Source organism: Panthera tigris, chromosome D2 (assembly GCF_018350195.1).
Source record: "Panthera tigris isolate Pti1 chromosome D2, P.tigris_Pti1_mat1.1, whole genome shotgun sequence".
Taxonomy (NCBI): Eukaryota; Metazoa; Chordata; class Mammalia; order Carnivora; family Felidae; genus Panthera; species Panthera tigris.
This window is the reverse complement of record NC_056670.1, coordinates 8,884,932-8,907,714: the sequence shown is the minus strand read 5'-3', so window position 1 is coordinate 8,907,714 and position 22,783 is coordinate 8,884,932. Positions and strand designations below refer to the sequence as shown.

At 42.3% G+C, this 22,783-nt stretch overlaps 1 protein-coding gene across 6 annotated transcripts in view; it reads right to left on the bottom strand.

Annotated features, from left to right (window-relative positions):
- The window catches only part of LOC102954361 (zinc finger protein 37A), a 145,427-nt gene that overhangs the window by 74,804 nt on the left and 47,840 nt on the right, over positions 1-22,783 (bottom strand). For 3 of the 6 annotated variants that reach the window (XM_042959787.1, XM_042959789.1, XM_042959790.1), the window contains exon 4: positions 108-234. The exons of the other annotated variants lie outside the window; for them this stretch is intronic. In XM_042959787.1, coding sequence (XP_042815721.1) covers positions 108-234 — 127 coding nt within the window. The remainder of the gene's footprint in view (positions 1-107; positions 235-22,783) is intronic. 6 annotated transcript variants of the gene reach the window in all.

Genomic DNA, 22,783 nt, shown 5'->3' with positions numbered 1-22,783 from the left:
CTTGGCCTCCAAATTCCAAAGCTAAATATTACTGTAGTCTACAAAAACTCTACACGTTTCTGTAAATAAAAAACTGGAGGCCTGCCTGAGAAACAAGCACTACCTACCCACTGCGACAAGGTGGCTGTAGTTCTCCAGCATCACGTCCCTGTACAGGGTCCTCTGAGCAGGGTCCAGGCGCTGCCACTCCTCCTCAGTGAAGCCCACAGTCACATCCCCGAATGACAATAATCCCTGCAAAAGCACATTGTGCTCAGTCTAAAGTAGTCAGAATCAGGAAATATGAAAAAAAAAAAAAAAAAGATGTTCAAAGACAAATTCTTGCATATTTTGCTGTTAAAAACTGACCAGATAATGTTACTAACCTCTACTATATATATATATATATATATATACACCTTGTTTTGTGTTAGACTTTGCGAGTAAAAAAGAGATTAGAGTAGAAATACCACTGACGAATCAATTTATTCTTGAATGCAAACGATCTGAGTGCACACATGTACTTGGAACTGCCCTGGTTCTGACAATTCCAAGTGGAATAAAATACTCTTTCTGATCTCAAAGAAGATATTCTCATAAGGAAACCCGCAAAGACATACCTGCCACAGGAATTAAAGAACCCACACCTAAGAAGGCATTACATTTATACACCAGGCTGATCCTTGGCACAAAGAGAGCCTACCACCATAAAAATAAATAAGTAAGAAGAAACAAAAACAGTAAGAAAATACAGCAAACATCACAGATTGCGGAGAATCTGATTTCCAAGCCACCACATTATTAAACTCAAATGCCCAATGTTTAATCAAAAAATCACAAGGCATAAAAGAAAACAGGAAAACATGTAACCATATAAAACTCCTAAAAAAAAAAACAACAGAGGTGCTAATGAGCTCCTTGACACAGGTCTTGGCAATGGTTTTAGGTTTGACACCAAAAGCAAAAAAACAACACAAGAAGAAATAAATAGGAGTACATCATAACTAAAATGTTTCTTTGCACACCAAAGAAAATCATCAACAAAAATAGAAAGGAAACCTACTGAACACAGAAAATATTCCTGACTCCTGTATCTCATAAGGGACTAATAGTCAAAATATATAAAGAACTCACATAACTCACTTGCCAAAAAAACATGAATACACATTGTTCAGAGAAGACACACAGGCCCATAAAAAAGATGCTCAACATCATTCATCATTAGGGAGAGGCAAATCAAAACCACAATGATATTACCTCCTACCTGTTAGAATGGCTATCAAGAACACAAGGAGGAACAAGTGTTAACAAGGATGCAGACAAAAGGGAACACTGGGCACTGTGCGTCGGAATGTAAACTGGTGCTGTGGAAAACAGTATGGAGGCTGTCCAGACAATTAAAAGTAGAACTACCATATGATCCAGGCATTCCACTTCCAGTATTTACCCACCCCCCCCAAAAAATAAAAACATTAACTCAAAAAGGTACATACACCCCATGTTTGCAGCAGCATTATTGACAATATCCAAGATATGGACACAACCTAACTGTCCACTGATGGATGAATGCATAAAGAAATTGTGGTATGTATATACAACGGAATATGATTCAGCCATGAAAAAGAATGAAACCTTGCCATTTGCAACAACATGGATGGACTTTATGGCATGATGCTAAGTGAAATAAGTCAGGAAGAGAAAGACAAGTAAGTACCATGTGATCTCTCTTACATGTGGAATCGTAAAAAAAAACAAAAACAAAAAACAAGCTCATACAGAGAACAAGTTGGTGGGGGGTGGGGTGGGGAAAATGGGTGAATCCTTTTCTACTTTAAAAAACTGTCTTCAAGAGAACAAGGAAACTACAATATCTTTTATGAACATGGATGTAAAACGTCCTCAACAAAATATTTCCAAACAGAATTCAGCAGCATAGTAAAAGGATTATTACATATCACAAAGCTATAGTAATCAAAACACATGGTACTGGTACCAAAATAGACACAAAAATCAATGGAACAGAATCGAGACCTCAGAAGTAAACCAAAACCTGTATGGTCAATTAATCTATGCCAAAGGAAGCAAGAATAAACTTTGTGAAATAGACAGTCTCTTCAACAAATGGTGCCGGAAAAACTGGACAGCTCCATGCAAAAGAATTAAACTGGACCACTTTCTTACACTATACACAAAAAAGACACTCAAAAGGGATTAAAGACCTAAATGTCAGCCCTGAAATCATAAAACTCCTAGAAGAAAACTACACCCAGTAACTTCTTTGACATGGGCCATAGAAACACTTTTCTAGATATGTCTCATGAGGCAAGGGAAGTAACAGCAAAAATAAACTGTTGCAACTACACCAAAATAAAAAGTGTTTGCATAAAGAAAACCATCAACAAAACAAAAAGGCAACCCAGTGAATGGGAGGAAATATCTGCAAATGATATATCCAATAAAGAGGTTAATATCCAAAACATATGAAGAACTTATACACCTGATTAAAGCAGACATACAGGAGCGCCTGGGTGGCTCAGTCAGTTAAGCATCCGACTTTGGCTCAGGTCACGATCTCACGGTTCGTGGGTTCAAGCCCCACACTGAGCTTTCTGCTGACAGCTTGGAGCCTGGAGCCTGTTTCAGGTTCTGTGTCTCCCTCTCTCTCTGCCCTTCCCCTGCTCCTGCTCTCTGTAACCCTCTCTCTCAGATACAGGAAAACATGTTCAACGTCACTCATCATCAGAGAAATGCAAATCAAAACCACAATGAGGTATCACCTCACACCTGTCAGAATGGCTAGTATCAAAAAGAAATAACAAATGTTGGCGAGGATGTGGAGAAAAATGTAAATTTTTGGTGGGAATGGAACTGGTGCAATCACTGTGGAAAACAGCATGGTGGTTTCTCAGAAAAGTAAAAATGGAAATACCATATGACCCAGTAGTTCCACTACCGTGCATTTAGCCAAAGTAAATAAAACACTTAATTTGAAAAGACACATACACCCCTATGTTTACTGCAGTATTATTTACAATACCCAAGATATGGAAGCAACCCAAGTGTCCACTGATACATGAAGGAATAGAGAAGATTTGGTATATATACACAATGCAATATTACATAGGCATTAAAAAGAATGAGATCTTGGCATTTGGGACAAAATGGATGACACTAAAATGTATTATGCTAAGTGAAATAAAACAGACAGAAAAAGAAAAATACCACATGATTTCACTTCTATGTGGAATCTAAAAAACAAAACAAATGGACAAAGAAACAAAAGAGACCCATAAATACAAAGAACAACCTGGTGGTTGCTAAGGGAAAGTGTTGGAAGATGGGTGAAACCGAGAAAGAGGATTAAGAGTTACAACCTTCGAGTTACTAAATAAATCATGGAGATGAAAAGTACAGAACAGCAAATAAGGTCAGTAATATTGTAATAACATATGGCAACAGCTGGTGACTACACTTATTGTGGTAAGTACTAATGTAAACAATTGTTGAATCAGTATGCTGTACACCTTACACTAATAAAATTGTATGTTAATTATATTTCAATTAAAAAATAAAATAAAATAGGGCCACCTGGGTACCTCAGTCAGTTGAGCAACCCAGTCTTGTATTTGGCTCAGGTCATGATCCAGGGTCATGAGATCAAGCCCATGTCACACTCCACACTGGGCATGGAGCCTGTCTAAGAGTCTGTCTTTCCGTTTTCCTCTTCCCTGCTCACACCCACACTCACTGTCTCTCTAAAAAATTAATAACATTTAATTTACTTTCATTCAAGTTTTCAAAAAGGATTATACACCATGACCAAGTAGATCCATTCCTGGAATGCAAGGATGGTTCAACATACAAAAATCGATTAATATAATATACCACGTCAATACAATGAAGGGATAAAAAAACCACATGACAATCTCAAGTGATGCAGAAAAAGCATGTGACAAAGTTCAACAATCTTTCATGGTAACAGCACTCAACAAAAGAAGGGAACTACTTCCACATTTCCACATAATAAAATCCATGTATAGAAAGAAAGAAAGAAAGAAAGAAAGAAAGAAAGAAAGAAAGAAAGAAAGAAAGCACAAGAAAATTATTCTCAATGATGAGAAGGTAGAAAGCTAATCCTGTCAGATCAGGAGCAAGGTCAGGATGCCTGCTTTCACCACTTGTCTTCAACACAGTACTGGATGTTCTAGTCAGAGCATTAGACAAGAAAAAGAAATAAAAAGCATCTAAATTAGAAAGGAAAAAGGAAAAGCATCTGTGCAAATGAAATAATATTACATGTAGAAAAACCTAAAGACTCCACAAAAAAAGCGGCTGCATCAACTAAATGAATTCAGCAAAGTAGCGAGATACATCAACACACAAAAATCAGTTGCATTTCTAGATACGTACAATGAACTATCTGAAAAGGAAATTACAAAACCAATTCCACTTACCAAAGCATCAAACAAAATCTTAGGAATTACTGTGACCAAAGATGTAAAAGATCTGCACAATAAAAACTACAAAATAGTGCTGAAGGCATTGAAGAAGGAATTAATAAATGGAAACACATCCCATGTTCATGGATTAGACAACTTCTTGTTAAAATGTCAATACTACACTAAGTGATGTACAGTTTCAATGAAATCCTTAGCAAAATCCCAATGACGTTTTTTGCAGAAATTAAAAAAAAACCCATCCTAAAATTCAAAGAAACCAGACTATCCACAACAATCCTGAAAAACAACAAAACTGGAAGACTTACACTTCCTGATTTCAAAACTTAGTACAAAGCCACAGCAATCAAAACAGGATGGTACCAGCATAAAAAGGGACAAATAAGACCAATGGAATAGAAAAAAGAGTCCAGAAATAAACACTCACACATATTGTCAAATGATTTTTGACAAGGCTGTCAAGACCACTCAATGGGAAAATGACAGTCTTTTCATCAAATGGCACTAGAAAAACTGCATAGCCACATGCAAAAGAATACAGTTGGACCCTTACCTAACACCATAGACAAAAATCAACTCACACCAAGAACCTAAATTTAAGATCTAAAACAACAAAACTTAGAAGAAAACATAGGACAAAAGATCCACAACACTGGACTTGGCAAGGTTTTCCTGGCGATGACATCAAAGGCATGGGTAACAAAGAAGAAATTGACAAACTTTTCATGAAAATGGAAATATTTTCACTACAAAAGATACTATCCACAGAGTTCAAAGTCAATCCACAGGAAAAAATATTTATAATTCATATATCTGATAAGGAATTAATATCCAGAATATATAGACAACTCTTATATTCAGCAACAACAACAAAACCCAAAACAATCCAATTCAAAAATGGGCAATGCAGTTGAACAGATACTTCTCCAAAGAAGATACACAAATGGCCAATACACAAGAAAAGATACCAAAGGAAATACAAGTCAAAGGTACAGTAAGATCCCACCTCACACCCATTAAGATTGCTACTACCAAAAAAAGAAAAAGCAACTGTTGGCAAGGATGCAGAGGAAACGGAACCCCCACGCTCTGCTGCTGACAGGGTAAAGCGGTACAACCATTGTAGAAACAGGATGGAGCTTCCTCAAAAGTGAAACTAGAATTACCTTACGGCCCAGCAATTTTCCTTCGAGGTATATACCCAAGAGGAGGTCTCAACCACATGTCTGCACACTCGTGTTCACGGCAGCATCATTATTCACAATAGTGGAAACATGGAAGCAACTCAGGTGTCCACGGACAGGTGAATGGACAAGCATAATGTGCATATACGTACAATGGGAGATCACTCAGCCTTAAAAATGGAAAAAACCCTGCAATACGCTACAACATGGATGCATCTTGAGGACGTAATGCTAAGCGAAATAAGCCAGTCACAAAAGGACAAAGACTACAGGATTTCACTAATACGAGGTCCTCAGAGTAGTCAAAATTACAGAAACAGGAAGTATAACGGTGGTTTCCAGCGCCTGGAGGTAGGGGAGACCGGGGAGTTATTGTTTAATAGGTATAGAATTTCAGTTTTTACAAGATGAAAAGAGTACGGGGATGAATGGTAGCGACATTTGCCCAACAATGTGAATGTATCTAATACCACTGAAGTGGCTCCCGTCACCTCCCAGAAGGCGTTACGCGGTTACCATGGGGACGGGACACTGACCACCGGTGGCTGGGAGGACGAAGACGGAGCCGAGTGGAGGAGAACGTGGTTCCCCCCCTCCCCCCAGGAGAGAAGCGACCACCCACGAGCGCCCCCGGGCCAGTTTCCGCCGGTCTCACCGAGGCCTCGGGCGGGCGACCCTTCACCTCGGAGACGAAAACACGAACCTTCGCTGGGTGACAAGCGCGGGGACGCGCTGGTTCGCATTCGATGCATACAGACGGAGCAGGACTCACCCCGCGCTCAGGCACCGAGCCGTTTCCTCTGTCACCGGCCCCACCCGCGCGGGGCCTCCGTCCCACGGGTCACCCACATTCAACCACAGCCACCCGGGGGCTCGACCATCGCGTCCTCTCCGCCTGCGCCTCGGCACTCGGCAACTGAAGCATCCGGGACCGTCTTCTCCCGAGGCCGCCGACGCGAAATACCGAGAGGGGCGCAGTGCACATGCGCAGAAGGCCCAGAGCGGCTCATGTGGCGGACCCGCTAGTGCAGGCCTTTTCCCAAATTCCTGGAGCAACCTTGTTGGGAATCAGGCATCAGACTTAGGAGACGTTGGGTACAACTGCCCGATTTAGCAAATAAGGTACAAGCAGGAGACACTGATACTACAGTCTGACTCATTGTTTATCCGAAATGAGTATCTAAATACACACCTCTTTCATTAATTGTTTCCTTAATGAATTGGCTCTCCTAGCCGTTCCATCTTTTGTAGAATGCACCTGCAGAATTTCTTCCAGGGACAGTCTGTGTTCCATTTATGTTATAACATAACTTCGACAGTAGTCATCCCTGTCTTATTTCATTCTTCGTCCTTTGAGACGTTCATTGATGAGAAAGCATAATCAATTTAGCATTATGAGTGGTCAGGATTCACCAGACTCAGCCCATCCTTAAATTGTTAGGGAAATATAATTGAAAACAAAATCTTGGGGCGCTTGGGTTTCTCAGTCGGTGAAGCATGGGACTTTGCCTCAGGTCATGATGTCACAGTTCATGAGTTGGAGGCCCAAGGCCCGGCTCTGTGCTGACACCTCAGAGCCTGGAGCCTGCTTGGGATTCTGTGTCTCCCTCTCTCTCTGCTTCTCACCCACTTATGCTCTGTCTCTCAAAAATAAATAAATGTTGAAAAAAATTTTTAAACATCCTCTCTGAACCTAGAAAACTTAACCACTCAGGCAGAAGACAAAACAATTTTATCATTGAATGGTGGGATATATATCAAAGACAATCCAAGGACAGAAAGAAATCTCACCCTTTTTTACAGCCAAGTAGATACATCCCATCACATAAATGTTGCAAAAATAAACAATAACTACTTCTCAAGTAGGAGGACTTCACATCATCATTTATCACACATTGTTTGCCCTAAATTTGCCTGGTAATTGGATGACCACCTGTGTTAGTTTATTGGTTTTACAAGTTAAAAAAACAAGCTTCTCCTATCTTTATGACAGGAGGTAGTTTTGCAACTTGGATCAAGACCCCAACCACCAAAGTTTAGGCTTCTACCCTCTCACAGACTCTGGGAGACAGAAGTGCCAGCTCCCTATTACATTTCAAACAGATGGTTCTGAGGTCCTTGGGAAAGACATTCTAGGCTGTAAAACTGCCAAGAGACATTTAAGAAGATTTATGGTTCAGTCTCAAAAGCGCAAAGAATTTACAACTTTACAAAGAAAATAATCTACAAGGAGGGATGTCTCTTCATTTTTAGCAGAATATTAAGCCTCTTATTTTTCATTTGTATATGCCCTTACACCACTCTTACCACTTACGGTTAATGTCGAACCGAAGGTCCTAGAAAGGGAAATTAGGCAATAAAATGGAATAAAAGTCATCCAGATTGGAAATAAAGTGGTAAAATGACATGAGCTTCTATGTAGAATATACTTAGGAACATGACAACAAACATCAGAACTAATCAATGATTGCAACACGGTTGCAGGATACAAGATCAATACATTAACAGCAAATGAATTTGTACACAATAGCACTGAGCAATCCACAAACAAACAAACAAACAAAAAGTTCTTAGAAATGAATTTAACAGGGGCGCCTGAGTTGCTCAGTTGAAAGCATCCAACTTTGGCTCAGGTCATCATCTCACAGGTTTGTGAGTTCAAGCCCCACATGGGGATCTCTGCTGTCAGTGCAGAGTCCACTCTAGATCCTCTGTCTGCCCCCCTCTCCCTCCCTTGCTCTCACTTCTCTCTCTCTCAAAAATAAATAAGCATAAAAAAAAAGAAATGAACAAAAATGAGCGTAAGGCTTCTACAATTAAAGTTGCACGGTTTATACAAGATTTGTATAATAAAAATTTCAGTGAAAGATTTTGGAGATCTAAATAAACGGGAAATCAAGAGAGAGGTCAACAAGATGTTAAAAATGAAGTTCCAGTCCTTGTTCCTTCACAGAAACACCAATTTAACAACCACCCGTAGATAAAAATACCTTCAGATGATCTCCAGAATCTAGATGAGAGGTTAAAGCACATTGGTGGAGCACAGAAATAACAAAAAAGACATAATTGAAAAGAGTGAGAACAACAGTCTCACTATACCCTCATCACTCCTCCCCAAAACCCACACAGTGCAGCATCCAAAGAGATCCCCTCAGTCCATAAGTTCTCCTGTAGGAAAAAAGAGAGCAAAGTGGGGATCCAAGTTCAGTGTAGAGCCAGCACTGGGTCCATTCACCCCCAGACCCAGCCAACCAGTCCACCCAGAATATCTGGTCATGCTGACTTGTATAGGGCTTTTATTGACGATGCCAAGTCTGTAATGACTAGAAAAAGTAACCACTTCTTCAAATGTACAGACACCAACACAAGGCTATAAGGACCACAAAAAATTAGGGAAACATGCCACCACCAAAGGAACAAAATAAAGCTCCAGTAACAAACTCTCAATCAATAAAAATAATTCAAAATAATCATCTTCAAGAAGCTCAGTACAAGAGAACCCAGAGAGATAGCCAAATGAGATCATGGAAAACAACAAATGAACAACATGAGAACTTCAACAAAGTGACAGAAACCACAACAAAGCACCAAATTGAAATTCTGGAGCCAAAGAATACAAAGATTGTAGTGAAAAACTTCAGTAGAAATCTTCAAAAATAGACACAATCAAGCAGAAGAAAAAAATCAGTGAACTCAAAGACAGGTCATTTAAAAATATCCAGAGGAGCATAAAGGAAAAAAAACTTTTTTTTTTTTTTTTTTTACGAGTGAAGAAAGCCTATAGGACCTATGGAATACTATCAACTAAATCAACATACACATAATGGGAGTCCCAGAAGACAAGAGAAGGAAAGAAGCAAATGTATTTGTGTGTCCAAGAATGAGAAATAAATCTGACAAAAATTCATGGAAGGGGCAGCATTTTGTCCTTACTGGAACAGACACTCTGGATATAGACTTGCCTTCCTTGCACACAATGCTTCTGCCAAAACAACCATCTGTGGGCTAACAGAATATCCCACTGTCATGGGATTCTACACTGTGTTGCTTCTGATCAAGGAACCCACTTCACAGAGGAAGTAGAGAAGCAATGGACCCAGGGCTCATGAAATTCACTCATCTTATCACCTGTTCTACCATCCCGAAGAAGCCAGCTTGATTGAATGTCAGAATAACTTTCTGAAAATGCACAGTGCCACTGGGTGGCAATACAGTACAGAGCTGGGGCAAGTTCTCCAGAAGGCTGTATATGCTCTGAATCGGTGTCCAGTATATGGTGATATTTCTCCCATTGCCAGGATTCGCAAGTCCATGAATCACAGGGAGGAAATGGGATTGGCAGCATTATTACCCCTAGTGTCCAGTAGCAAAATTTTTGTTTCCTGTCCACAAGACCTTCTGGTTCTGCTGGCCTAGAAATATTAGTTCCAAATGGAGGAATGCTTCCACCAGGAGACGCAACAATGATTCCACTGAACTGGAAGTTAGGATTGTCACTTGGCGAATTTGGGCTCCCCATGCCTTCAAATCAACAGGCAGAGAAGGGAGATACTGTGCTGAGGCGATTGATCCTACTAAGAAGAAACTGGACTACTACCACACATTGGGGATCAGGAAAAGTGTGTCTAGAATACAGGAGATCCCTTGAGGCATCTCACAGTACTAGCATGATCTGTGATTAAAATCAATGGAAAACTACAACAACCCAATTCAGGAAAGACTACTAGTGGCCCAGACCCTTCAGGAAAGAAGGTCTGGATCACCCCACCAGGTAAAGAACCATGACCAGCTGAGGTTCTTGCTGAGGATAAGAGAAATAAACATAGTCATGAAAGATCATAATACATATCAGCTGTGACTGCATGAGCAGTTACAGAAATAAGGACTATAATTGTCAGAGGAGTATTTCTTCTTTATTTCATTAATATGTGTGTGCCCATACCTTAAGTATATGTACTTAATGTACATATAGGTATATATTAAATATTTACTTAACATACACTTAGTATAATATATACTTAAAATATACTGGGTATGTATATTAAGCAGATATCTTTGTTTATTTCCTTCTCTTACCCCTGTATCTGTAATATATGGTGTACTGATTTTATATCATAGTATTTAAGTACTGTTAACTTAAATCATAGTATTTAAGTTATGGGTTATCAAGGAAAAAAGTAAACATCAATGAAGGACTTTGCATCCTCTTTCAGGGACAGGTTTAATGGTTTTTAATTGTACCCTGGAGATAGTTGTATAATGTTAGATGGAGGAAATAGGACTTTCTTATTGTCTTTATTTGGAGATTAAACATGGGATATGGTATTAGAAACCAAGATCTGGGCACTATGTGTGCATGTTCCTTCCAGGACTCTGGTGCGCTTATATTGTGTCAGCTGACACAAAAAGGATATATTTTGTGTATACTAGCATGTGTATATAAACATACAGGGAAGGGGCACCAGGATGGCTCAGTCAGTTAAGCATCCAACTTCGGCTCAGGACATGCATGACTTCATGATTTGTGAGTTCGAACCCCACAGCATTCTCTGTGCTGAAAGCTCAGACTCATTTTTGACAGCACAATAAATAAACATTTTTAAAAAATAAAAAGAAAACATACAGGGAGAGGGGCAGAGGGAGACAAAGAATCTCAAGCAAGCTCCATGGTCAGCATGGAGCCCAATGCAGGGCTCAATCCCTCGACCCTGAAATCATGACCCGAGCCAAAAGCAATAGTAAAACACTCAACCAAGCCATCCAGGTGCCCCTCATAAAGATCTTCTGATTCTCTCCAGGACTTTCTTACATTATCTCCCCTTGCTTCTAGATCTGTAACTGGACATAAGTCCCAGTAGACGTCAAAGAGTACAAACTGCAACCCATAAAGAGGTGTGATACACACTAAAATAAATGTATAATTTTATATTAACAGGAATCTGGGGAATATGTTTGGGATCAGAATGGAAAGAATATAAGGTCAGATCAGGCTGAATTTATTGACACGGGCCCACTAAATTGATATTCTGGACTGAATATTTAGCTTGAGGGGCTAGTAATGTCTCTTGTTTGATTTGGTTGACCTACTGCACTAAAGCAGTTGAAATGCCAAAACTTCCTTGATATACTGTAGAGAAAACTATGCAAAGGCTCAGGAAGATTAGAATGTTAAAGTGGATTTCTGTAAGGCTTGCTTAGCGACCTCAGAAGGTCCAGAGGACATGTTTTTTTATCAGGCAAGCCCCAGAATCCTTCAAGAGCCTTGTGGTTGCTCTTCTCTATGAATCAGAAATTACAGGGAGAATTGCTACCTTCAAATGGGGATGTGTAAGTCCAATGAGGATGCTGAGGTGCCAGGGGTGACACATGGCACTTAATCATCAAAAACATGGACATGGTTACTGTTAGGGACAGTGGAGCCAAAGCAGTAAGCAAAATAGTTCGGCTTGCAGATATTTGGTGTTCACTAGTTGATCATGGTGTAAGCAGAAATAAAATAGATGGGAAGTCCACTATAGTCTTCATCTAAGTGGAAAACCTGCAGGCGTAATGAGCAGAAGTCTGACTTGAACCACCAAAGGAGTCATACCCTCTCAATCAACGTCCAGCCTTGAGCCAGTTTACAGACTCAGAGAGGAGTCTCCAGGTCTTCTTGAGGAAAAACCCAGTAATGCCAAAAATGTATACTGTTCATCTATCTCCCAGCATTCCCCAGAGGAACAGCCAGCCATTTACCAGTCTGAGTAGGCATTTGGGCGGGTGGGTAGGGGGAATCAGACTTTTCAAGATTCCCAAACACTGGCTTTCAGCTGATGTTAATGCCTAGTGACCCAAAAAGTCACTTGTAGTGCACTACCCAGAGAAGGAGCTAATGGGGGTCAAGTGATTGAGGGATTTTAGCTCAGGTCTATCTCACAGTGGGCCCACTGGGCCCAAGTCTAAAGGGTGGTTCTTTCTTCAACTGTGGAACACATAATTGGAATAGAGACGCCAGATATTTTCAGAATTCCCACACTGGTTCCTTGACCCTTCAAGTGAGAGCTATTATGGCATAAAGACCATATGGAAGTCAGTAAAACTGTCTCTATCTACAAAGATACTAAATCAAAAGCAATACTGCATTTTTGGAGGGTTTGCAGATATTAGTGTCAGCCTCAAGGCCTGGAAAGATAGAGCAGTGGTGATTGTCTCCATTCAATTACTTATTTGGCCTGTGCAGAAGGTATATTAATCTTACATAATGACAGTGGATGATCATAAATTTAATCAGGTAGTAACTCTGTTTGTAGCTGAGCTTTTAGATGGAGTTTTGTTGCTGGAACAAAGCAACACTTCTCTTGTCACCTGGTGTGAAGCTATTTATCAGCAAATGCTTTTTATCCCCCTCTACTATACTTATTAGTAAATACCATCATAGCAGTTTGCTTTATGTTGGCAAGGCCAGGAATACACCTTCACTGTCCAACCTCAGGGGTCTATCAATTCTTCAGCCCAATATCATAGTCCAGGCTACAGGCTGCTAGATTGTCTTTTTCTTCCACCTGTCTTGTTGATTCATCACTTTGATGATACAATGCTGGTTGAACCTAATGTACAGGAAATAGAAAATACTCAAGACCTATTGGCAAGTCGCTGTGAGCCTGAGGGTGAACTATAATCCCACAAAAATGCAGGGGGCTGCCACCATGGTAAGATTTCTAAGGGTCCAGTGTTGGAGGGCATGCCAAGATAATCTTTCTAGGGTAAAGAAGGAGTTACTCCTTCTACCACCAGGGAAGACGTACAAGCGCTATTGGGCCACCTTGGATTACAGCATGTGCCACGTCTGGGCCTGCTACTCCAAGCCATCTACTAAGTGAACAGAAAAGGTACCAATTTTGAAGAGAGTCCAGAAGAAGTGACTGTTCTGCAATAGATCCAAGCTGCCAAGCAAACTGCCATGCCATTTGGATTGTGTTATCCAGAAGGCCTAATGTTGCTTGAAGTCTCAGTGGATGAGGATCCCATTAAGAACCTTTAGCAGGCAACTATCCATGAATCACAGCATATACCCTTAGGATTCTTTAAGCAAAGCCATGCTATTCGCTGTCAACATCTATTCCCCTTTTGACATGTCTGCTAATGGGTCATAGTGGAGACTGAACACCGAACCATGGGCTACCAAGTTACCATGCAACCTAAACCGCCCATCAAGAACTAGGTGTTGTCTCATCCATCAAGCCATACACTTGGGCGTTCACAGTAGCACTTCATCGTGAAATGAAATGGGATATACACGATTCATCTCCAGCAGGTCCTGAAAACACAAGTATGCCCATGACCCCTACTGCTGCTATATACTTCCCTCAATTCACAGCTATAGTCTCATAAGGAGTTCCCTATGACCAGATGACTGAGAAAGAAAGAATTCAGGCTTGAGCTAGATAATTCTGCATGGTATGCATAACTACAACCTCATTCTGAGGTGGTCCTGAAAGTCAGTGGTGAAAGGATATCATCCAAGTGGGCAAAAATTTGAGCAGGGCACCTGGTTATTTATGTTGTAGGGAAGGAGAGATGGCCATAGTTATAGGTCTACACTGATTCATACACATGGGCTAATGGTTTGACTGGATGATCAAGGATTTGGAAGGAGTACATTGGAAAATTTGTGACAAGTTGTTCTGGAGAAGAAGTGTGTGCACAGACTTTTCCAATCTGGCACAGTGTATAAAGACATTTGTTTAACCATGTGAATGTTCACCGAAGTGTAATCTTGTCAGAGTAGCATTTAATAATTAGGTGCAGGGAAGCACATATTCTGTGGACAAGACTCTCCTTCTGTTAGTCAGCCCCTTTCCCCAGCCATTTCTGTCATTGCCAAGTGGGTTCATGAATCAAAGATAGATTCCTGGTAGCAGTGAAGAGATCATGCATGGGGTCAGCAACATGGACTTCTACTCACTAAGGCCAATCTGACAAAAGTTACTATTAAGTTTCCAAACTGCTAACAGAAGAGACCACCAATTAACAACTAACTTGGCACCATTCCCTGGGTGGATCAGGGGCTACTTGATACCAGAGTGATTATATCACATCACTTCCATCACCAAAGGGACCATACTTTGTATATACTGGTGAAGATACTTACTTTGTACATGGATTTGCCTTCCCCATCTGCAATGCATCTGTCAAAACTAACATCAGTGGATTTACAAAACGGTGAACCCATCACCATGGTATCTCATACACCTCTGTTTTATACTGGGAAACTCATTTCACATGCCCTTGGAATCAGTGTTCTTACTCTGTTCCCCATCATTTTGAAGCATCCAGAGTGATACAACATGGAGTGGCCTTTTGAAGACTCAGTTGCAGCACAAGCTAGGTGGCAACACCTTTTTGGGCTTGTGTAATGTCTTCCAAGATGTGATATATGCTTTAAATAAGTGCCCAACATTTGGGCCTGTTTCTCCCGTAGCCACAATTTATGGAGCCTGGCATCAAAGAGGTGGAAATGGGAGAACAGCCCTATCATTTTCCTAGAGATCTACTAGCAAACTCCTTGCTTCCAATTCCCTCAGCTTTAGGCTCTGTTGGTCTAGAAGTCCTATTCCAAGATGAAGAATATACCATGAAACACTTCCACTGACCTAGAATCTGAGACTGCTAGCTAGCCACTTTGGTGCTCATAAGCCACTGAATCAACAGGGAGCTGGGTTACTGGAATGGCTGAGTGACTGGTTACTATTAGCAGGAAATTGGTTAGCTTCTACCCAGTGGGAGTAATGGGGAATATGCCTGGATTGCAAGAGATCCTCTAGGCTGCCCCATATTACTTCTGTGTCCTATCATTAAGAGAAGTGAAGGTTTGGGTCAACCCAAAGAACCAAGATAAGCTAGGGTGCTTGCAGAAGACAAAGGGACAACACAGTAGGTATGTACTAGAGGGTCATTATAAATGCCAGCTATAACCATGTGATCAATAGCAGAAACAAGCACTGTATGGTTATGAATACTTTTTATTTTTGTAATTTTTTAATTTAAATTCAAGTTAGTTAACATACAGTTGACTTGGCATCAGTGATTTACCTTATATGTGACACCCAGTGTTCATCTTGCAAAGTGCCCTCCTTAATGCCTCTCACCCAATATTGTTACTACTTTTTAATGTTTATTTATTTTAAGGAACAGAGTGCATTTGTTGGGGAGGGGCAGAGAGAAAGGGAGAGAGAGAATCCCAAGCAAGCTCCATGCTCAGTGTGAGCCTGATGCACAACTCCCACGACTGCGAGATCAAAACCTGAGGTGATATCGAGTCGGATGCTGACTTGACTGAGCCACCCAGGCGCCCCCTCCTTTATTTTTAAATGACCAATTATGTAAATATTAACCAAATATTTTTTCTTTTATTTCCCTTTCTCACCCCTGTATCATTTAACATCGTATGTGTTAATAGTAATCAAGTTACAACTTAAGGATGCCAGTATTTAAGTTACAGGGTATCAGTGGATGACTATGAATCAGAAAAATATACATCATCCAAAGAAAGAAAGCAACAAAAACAAGAAAGACTTCATACCTTCTCCTGAGAAAAGCATAAGCATGTTTTTGGTTGTCTGCAAGATAGTTGATCACATTAAGTGGAAGCATGACTTTGTTTTGGTTTTATTTGGAGATTAAGTTTAGGGGTTTTTATGGGCTCAATTTGACAAGGGTGAACTGAGGTTGCATGGTAATGTGCCAATGGCTGGGGAAAACTACACTTTCCAAAGTTCCATTTCTTGAACGTTTCTACCTAAGGTTCACTACAACAGATTCTTTCACAAGAAGTGAAGCTTTCACCATGTTGAAGTTTGCACCCTATGTCGGGGATGTACTGACTTACTTATGGGTATGAGGCAGTGCCTGGGCTGCCTCCAGGGGCTCCTCCCTGGGGCTGACTCCAGGGCCAGGAAGGTAGGTTTTGCTTTAAGAAGGACCCTGGCTTCTGCACAAGTCCTTTACTGAGGTCAGAGGAAACAAACAAACATGGCTTTCAGTCCACCCTTGTAGGTTCCAGCTGTTACTTGTGAGTTCTAGTTTGTTCTTGCTTTCCCACCTCACATCTGTCTTCCCTTCTCAACTGCTCCTCACTCCCACCCCGTTACTTTCAAGCTCCAGCATCAGACACGAAAACAAGAGTGTTCCAGGGACTATTTAACAAGGTCCCACAATGCATAAGGTCAAATCCCTGTAACAAATCTGTGTCTACATGTCTCCTAATGGTTCTGTTTCTCTGATTGAACTCTGACATTTACATTCTGAACACGCAGTTTAAAAACCTGTGATTTCAAGAATATAATCAAGATTACTACTTCTGGCTCATGTATTTATAGTCATCATATATTTCCAGTTTTGAACAGTCCTTCGCACGCCTTGTGTATATGATCAACACCTAACGAACTATGTGCCCAATTTACAAGGAAAGAGTCATATACCCTACGGATCCAAGCAAGCTGAGGATTCCTAGGCTACACCACTACCACCATCACTAACAATCATGTTTCAAACAGTTGTCTGAAGATAGGGCCTGACCTACATGAACAAGCAGTATTAGGGCTTTTGGATTATACCCCTGTATCGCGGTCATTAACACGCCTCTGGAAATCTATATAAAATATGATTCAGGTGACAAAAAAAGATACACACAGATTAAAGATGATCATCTGATTTCAAGTGATCTGGGTGACCCAGTTACTATTGTTGTGTAATATTAACCATCCCACAGTGGCCTAAAACATCCGCCATTTTCTTACACCGGAGAATGCAGCAAGAGTATACTAGACAAAACTTTTCCCTGCTCCTTGATGTCTGAGGAAAAGCTGGTTTCACTGAGAGGTGGGCTACAGGCATCTGAAGACTTGCTTGCTACCATGCACAATATATTATCTGGGAGAACAAAGACTGGATATAACAGAACTCCTATGCAAAACCTCCCTGTGTGGCTTGGCTTCCTCTGACACGAAGGTCTCACTGCAGGTGTACTACTCACATGGAGGCTAAGGGCTCCCATTACAAGTATTAATAGCGAACAAGGCAGTGAGTTCTGTGGCCTTCAGGAATAATGCTGGAATCTCTTCCACCAAATATGGGTGCAATTAAGGTATCGCCTGCAAAGACTATGTGCAATGGCAAAGAGTTGTTGGGATATCCCACTGGCAGCCTGCTGAAGGTGTACCGGGCCCCTTTGGAGGCAAAGGCAAACTGTGGCTGAGGCTGCTGAAAACAGCACTGGGGAGAATGCACTGGCAAAACCCATAGTAACAATATATGTACTGGTTGCTGCTTAGACGAAGGCAGTTATTTCGGGAACAGTGGTGTTGAGTCCTGGACAACTGGCCACAGCATTGAAGGATGCGGTGACCCATTGTGACATGCCAACACTATTTCCAGGTTTAAGAACACAGTAAATTGGAGTACTAAATGGAGAAGCAGCAGTGATAATCACTTCGTCTCTGAACAGGTGGTTACCATGCTTTCAACCGGGACATACAGTACACGGGGGTCCCCTTCTGACAACCCAAATTCTACGTGCCAAAAGTTCATATTCACTCGACTGGAACCCACCATGGGAATGGGCTATAATTAAGTCAATGGGTGCTGTGACCACGGAGAACTCAGGCAATAGTTCTGTGCATTAGGAGAAAACATACCTACTCATCCGAATGTCTCAGGTTGTTCATACTGGTAAAAAAAAAAAAAACAACACAGCCTGGGTGGCTTACAAACAACACAAATTTATTTCTCACAGTTCTGGAGGCCCTCAAGTCCAAGACAGATGAAGGGGCCAGCGGTATCAGCACGTGGGGAGGGCCTGCCTCCTGGTTCGCAGATAGCTGTCCTTTTGCTCTGTCGTCACTTGTGCAAAAGCCAAAGGCGTTCGCTCAACACTCGTGAGGGCTTTACTCCCATTCGTGAGAGCTCTACCCCCATAACCTCATCACATCCCAAAGGCCCCACCTCCAGAGACCATCACACTGAGGACTGCAGTTCAACATATAAGTTCTGAGGAAACAGTCACCCGCACTCCATTTTGTGGTCAGTAACTCCTCTAAGATTTTAGGGAATGACATGATCAAATTTAGCCGAAGGCCCAAATACAGCTGTCATTCAAGCCTTGTGTAAGGTCATGACAATTTGTCAACGGTGCGTTTCAGCAGATATTTAAGTCATTTCACAAACGATCTAGCGAAGGTACAAAAGCCAGTTAGTGCCCTTTGATCTTCTGTTGCATAAGTTATCTTCGTATAGTTTGGACTCCCAGCTGGGGCAATCTGTGCACCTTCATTTCTGTCATTTCCTTGTTTCCTTTTCCTGTACCTAAGTTCCTCCCACCCCTCATTCTTTCTTGCCAATTCTTTCCTTTTTGTTGTCACTCAATATACGTCAGGGGGGTTTCTATTGACTCTGATCGCACGTACAAGTTGCCTTCTCCAGAGAGCCTCCGGGGAGGATCTACGGGCTCAAGAGCCCACTCTATGGCAACGGCTACATTGCTTCATACGGATTAAGGATCCTGGGCTTACGCTGCATTCCAATGGTCCCCTTTGCTGTGGCACAGGGTGACTGCTTTCCCCTCTGAGCAGGAGGATGAGAACTTTTCTCAACAGAGGCAGCAGAGCACAGCTGCAAGGAGCAAGCGTGGCCCATAACCCGGCGGTTGACCGAATGTCTTCTGTAGGGCTGCCTTTTTACAACAGTGCAGGTTTCTTCTCTCTCATTTCTCTCTCTACAAATTCCCTCACAGTATTTTGGGAAGTGACAGCGTTCAGTTTTTGTCGCCATCCTGACACCTGTGGCGGGGGCCTGGGTGGTTACAAGGGAAAGGACTACAGCCCGGCAGTCCGCCTCATAGGCAGCTGCCGCTTACCGAAGGGAATGCCAGTCAATCTCTCTGGGGTCACGGTTCACAAACAATAAGGTCATTCTGTCATGGCAAGGGTCAAGGCCATCAAGCCCCAGGACTCCAAGGGTAGTCCTTTGGTGAACTGAAAAAACCCCAGCGCCTCGCAAACCCCAGGTTCACTGGCTGAGGGTTCTGCATTAGCGCAGTTGAGGTCCTTCCTCTGGCCATTTGGAAGACGTCCCCTTTTGTTTCTCATCAGCCTCTGGGCCACAGGACACCACAGGTGTGCACCTCGGCACCCTCGGGCGTGAGGCGTGTGTGCAATGGCAGCAGGGGAAGGGGCAGCAAGAGATGGGGACGGCCGCTGCCCGCACGTGAACAACAGCTCATCACACACCGAGGGCCGTGCACGCTTCATGCTCCCGGGGCCAGGGCAGCCCAGCTTTCCAAACTTTCACCAAGGGCCATCTGCATGCCCTCCCCGCTGGGGCACAATGACAAAAACTGGTAAGCGTGGCTACCCTCAACAGCCGGGGACGGCCAACACACGGTACGCAGTAACCGGAGAGTGCCAGCCAGACCCTCGACCCTGGGTACCTGGGGCTCAAATGCTCACCAGTTAAAGTGCGGTGTCGTCACTGCCTCTACAGGCGGAGCGTCTCACGACACCAGCCAAACTGACTGAACCCGGAGCCCAGGCACCTGGGGTACAGCCAATTAACAATTCTTAGGGCCAAGAGCTTGTTGCCAGGGGAGGGAACAGCGACACCCAAAGCAGGCAGCACAGTCCACAGCAAGAGGCTGTCTGCAGCAACCGGTAGCTCGGTCCCAGGTGGCCTTTGTCCTATCTCAGAACTCGTTAGTCAACAACAATCACTTAATGACAACTGGGTGAACTAGGTCTTACGTGGTGACCCGGGTCTTAAATGGACCATCCTCTTAGTGATGCCCACGGTGTTAACTGCCTCCTGCTCGGAGGGTTCACTCCATGTTGGTTTCAGATGTCAAGAGTCTAGGACACTGGGCCTTAACTTCAGACCACAGTTACTGTAATTAAAAATATTCTGAAGACTATAGGCACAGCTCAAATGTTCATCAGTGGCCACTATATTTGTAGTGCAGGAACACAGGACCAACGGAAACTTAGTACAGAAACAAGATGTTATGAAGAGAGGTGAGAAATTTACGGCACTTGCAGAAAAGACAAGGAGGCTTACAACAACAGGAAGCTACAGCTGAAAATAGGCTTTAGTGATGGTCAGTATATGATTTCTGAGAATGCATTCTGCCTCCCACCATGGGAAAAGTGGTACTGAATACTGTGTTTCTAACTTCGTAATTATAGAAGAAACGCCCTCGCAGAATCCTCTATATTGCTATAGGCAGACAGGATGGTTCATTTCTTTCACACACTTTGCATTTTAGCGTAGTCGTAGAGTTACAGACACATGGAGCAGAAAGTCGAGTTCCTATGCACCCCTTCACTCCTCCCCCCTGCAGCCCCCCATCATGCATATCTTGCAGTAGTGTGGTCCGTTTGTTACAACTGATGCGTCAATGCCGATACAGGAGTACTACCTGAAGACCACAGTTTACATTAGGCCTTACCCCGTGTTACATTTTTGGGCACTGGCAAAGGATCCGCACGCCACGTACCGCTACAATATCCTACAGCATACTCCCACTGTCCTAAAAGCCCTCCATAATCCACCTATTCAGCCTTCCCTCCCTGCCTCAATCCTCTGGCGACCACCGATCCTTTTACTGTCTCCCCACGTGCCTTTCCAGAACGCACTACAACTGGCAATGTAAGGTGGAAAGCCTTTCCGATTGGCTTGTCTCATTCAACAATATGCACGTAAAGGCTCCTGCATGTCTCCTGTTACCGAACGGCTCCTTTCTTTGTACCACCCACCCAATCACCGTATCCTAACACCTGGCTCACTCGCGTCAGCGCGTCTTATTGTCGACTCCTGGAAATTTCCTACATGGGCAATCACGTTATGTGCAACTGTACACAGTTTTCTCTCCTCCTTCCCAATCCAAGTCTCTCTCCTTCTCTGGTCTTGCTCTGTCGGCGAGGACTTCCAGAAGGAGGGTGAAAGAGCAGGGACAGGGACCTCTTTGCTCTCCTCTTCTCACTGGGAAAGCATCTAGTGTCTCACCATGAAAGTACAACGTTAGCTGTAGGGCTGTTGGAGATGTTCTGTACCAAGTTAATGTTTCCCATACTCCCGGCCTGCTGAGATTTCTTATTGTGGATGTGGGTTAACGTTTTGTGAAAGGCTCTTCTGCACCTACTGATAAGATCATATGATTATTTCTTCTTTTGCCTCTTGATGCGACAGGTGACTACCCGACTATCAAATGTTGAACCAGCACAGCACCCCTGGAATAAATCCCACGTGGTCATGGCACCTAATTATATATTGTGGGATTCAACTTGGTGACGATTTGTTGAGGATCTCAGCATCTATGTTCCGAGACATACAGGCATCTAGCTTCCCTTTTCAGAATTTTTTTAAAGTAATCACACCCAACCTAGGGTTCGAACTCAGGATCCGAGATTAAGAGTCGAGTGTTCTACTGACTCAGCCAGCCAGGCACCCCTGCTGCTTTCCTCTCCTACAATGTCTCTGCCTGGTTTTGCTACTATAATAAGCATCACAGAATGAGTTAGGAAGAATTTCTTCTACTCCTTTTTGGAAGAGGTTGTAGAGAACTGGTGTCATTTCTTCCTTCCTTAAGTGTTTGCTAGAAGTCACCAGTGAACACATCTGGGCTTGAACTTTCCGATTTGGAAGATTAAGGATGAACTCAGTTTCTTTAATAGATATTTGCCTATACAAATTTATACTTCTGTGAGTTTAGGCAGATTGTGTGTCTCAAGGAATAGATCTAGGTTATGAAATTTGTGGGCAGAGTTGTCTGTAACATTACTATCCTCTAATGTCCATGTAATCAGTTGTTATGTCTCTCTTTCACTTCTCATATTGGCGACTTGTATCTACTCTTTTTCTTAGTTAACCTAGCTGAAGGTTTATCGGTTTTATTGACCTTTTCAAATAACTACCTTTTGGTTTATTGGTCTCTTTTCAAACATCTCACTGACTTCTGCTCTAATTCTTATTATTTGTTTTGCTCATTTTGGATTTAGTTAACTCTTCTTTTTCTAGTTTCCGAAGATGAAAGCTCAGACTACCTGTGCAATTTAAGATAGTTTGTGTAACCTGATTTTTAAATCGGAGCTTGAAATGTATTATATCATCTTTACACTCTGTCGGTCCATAAAAGCC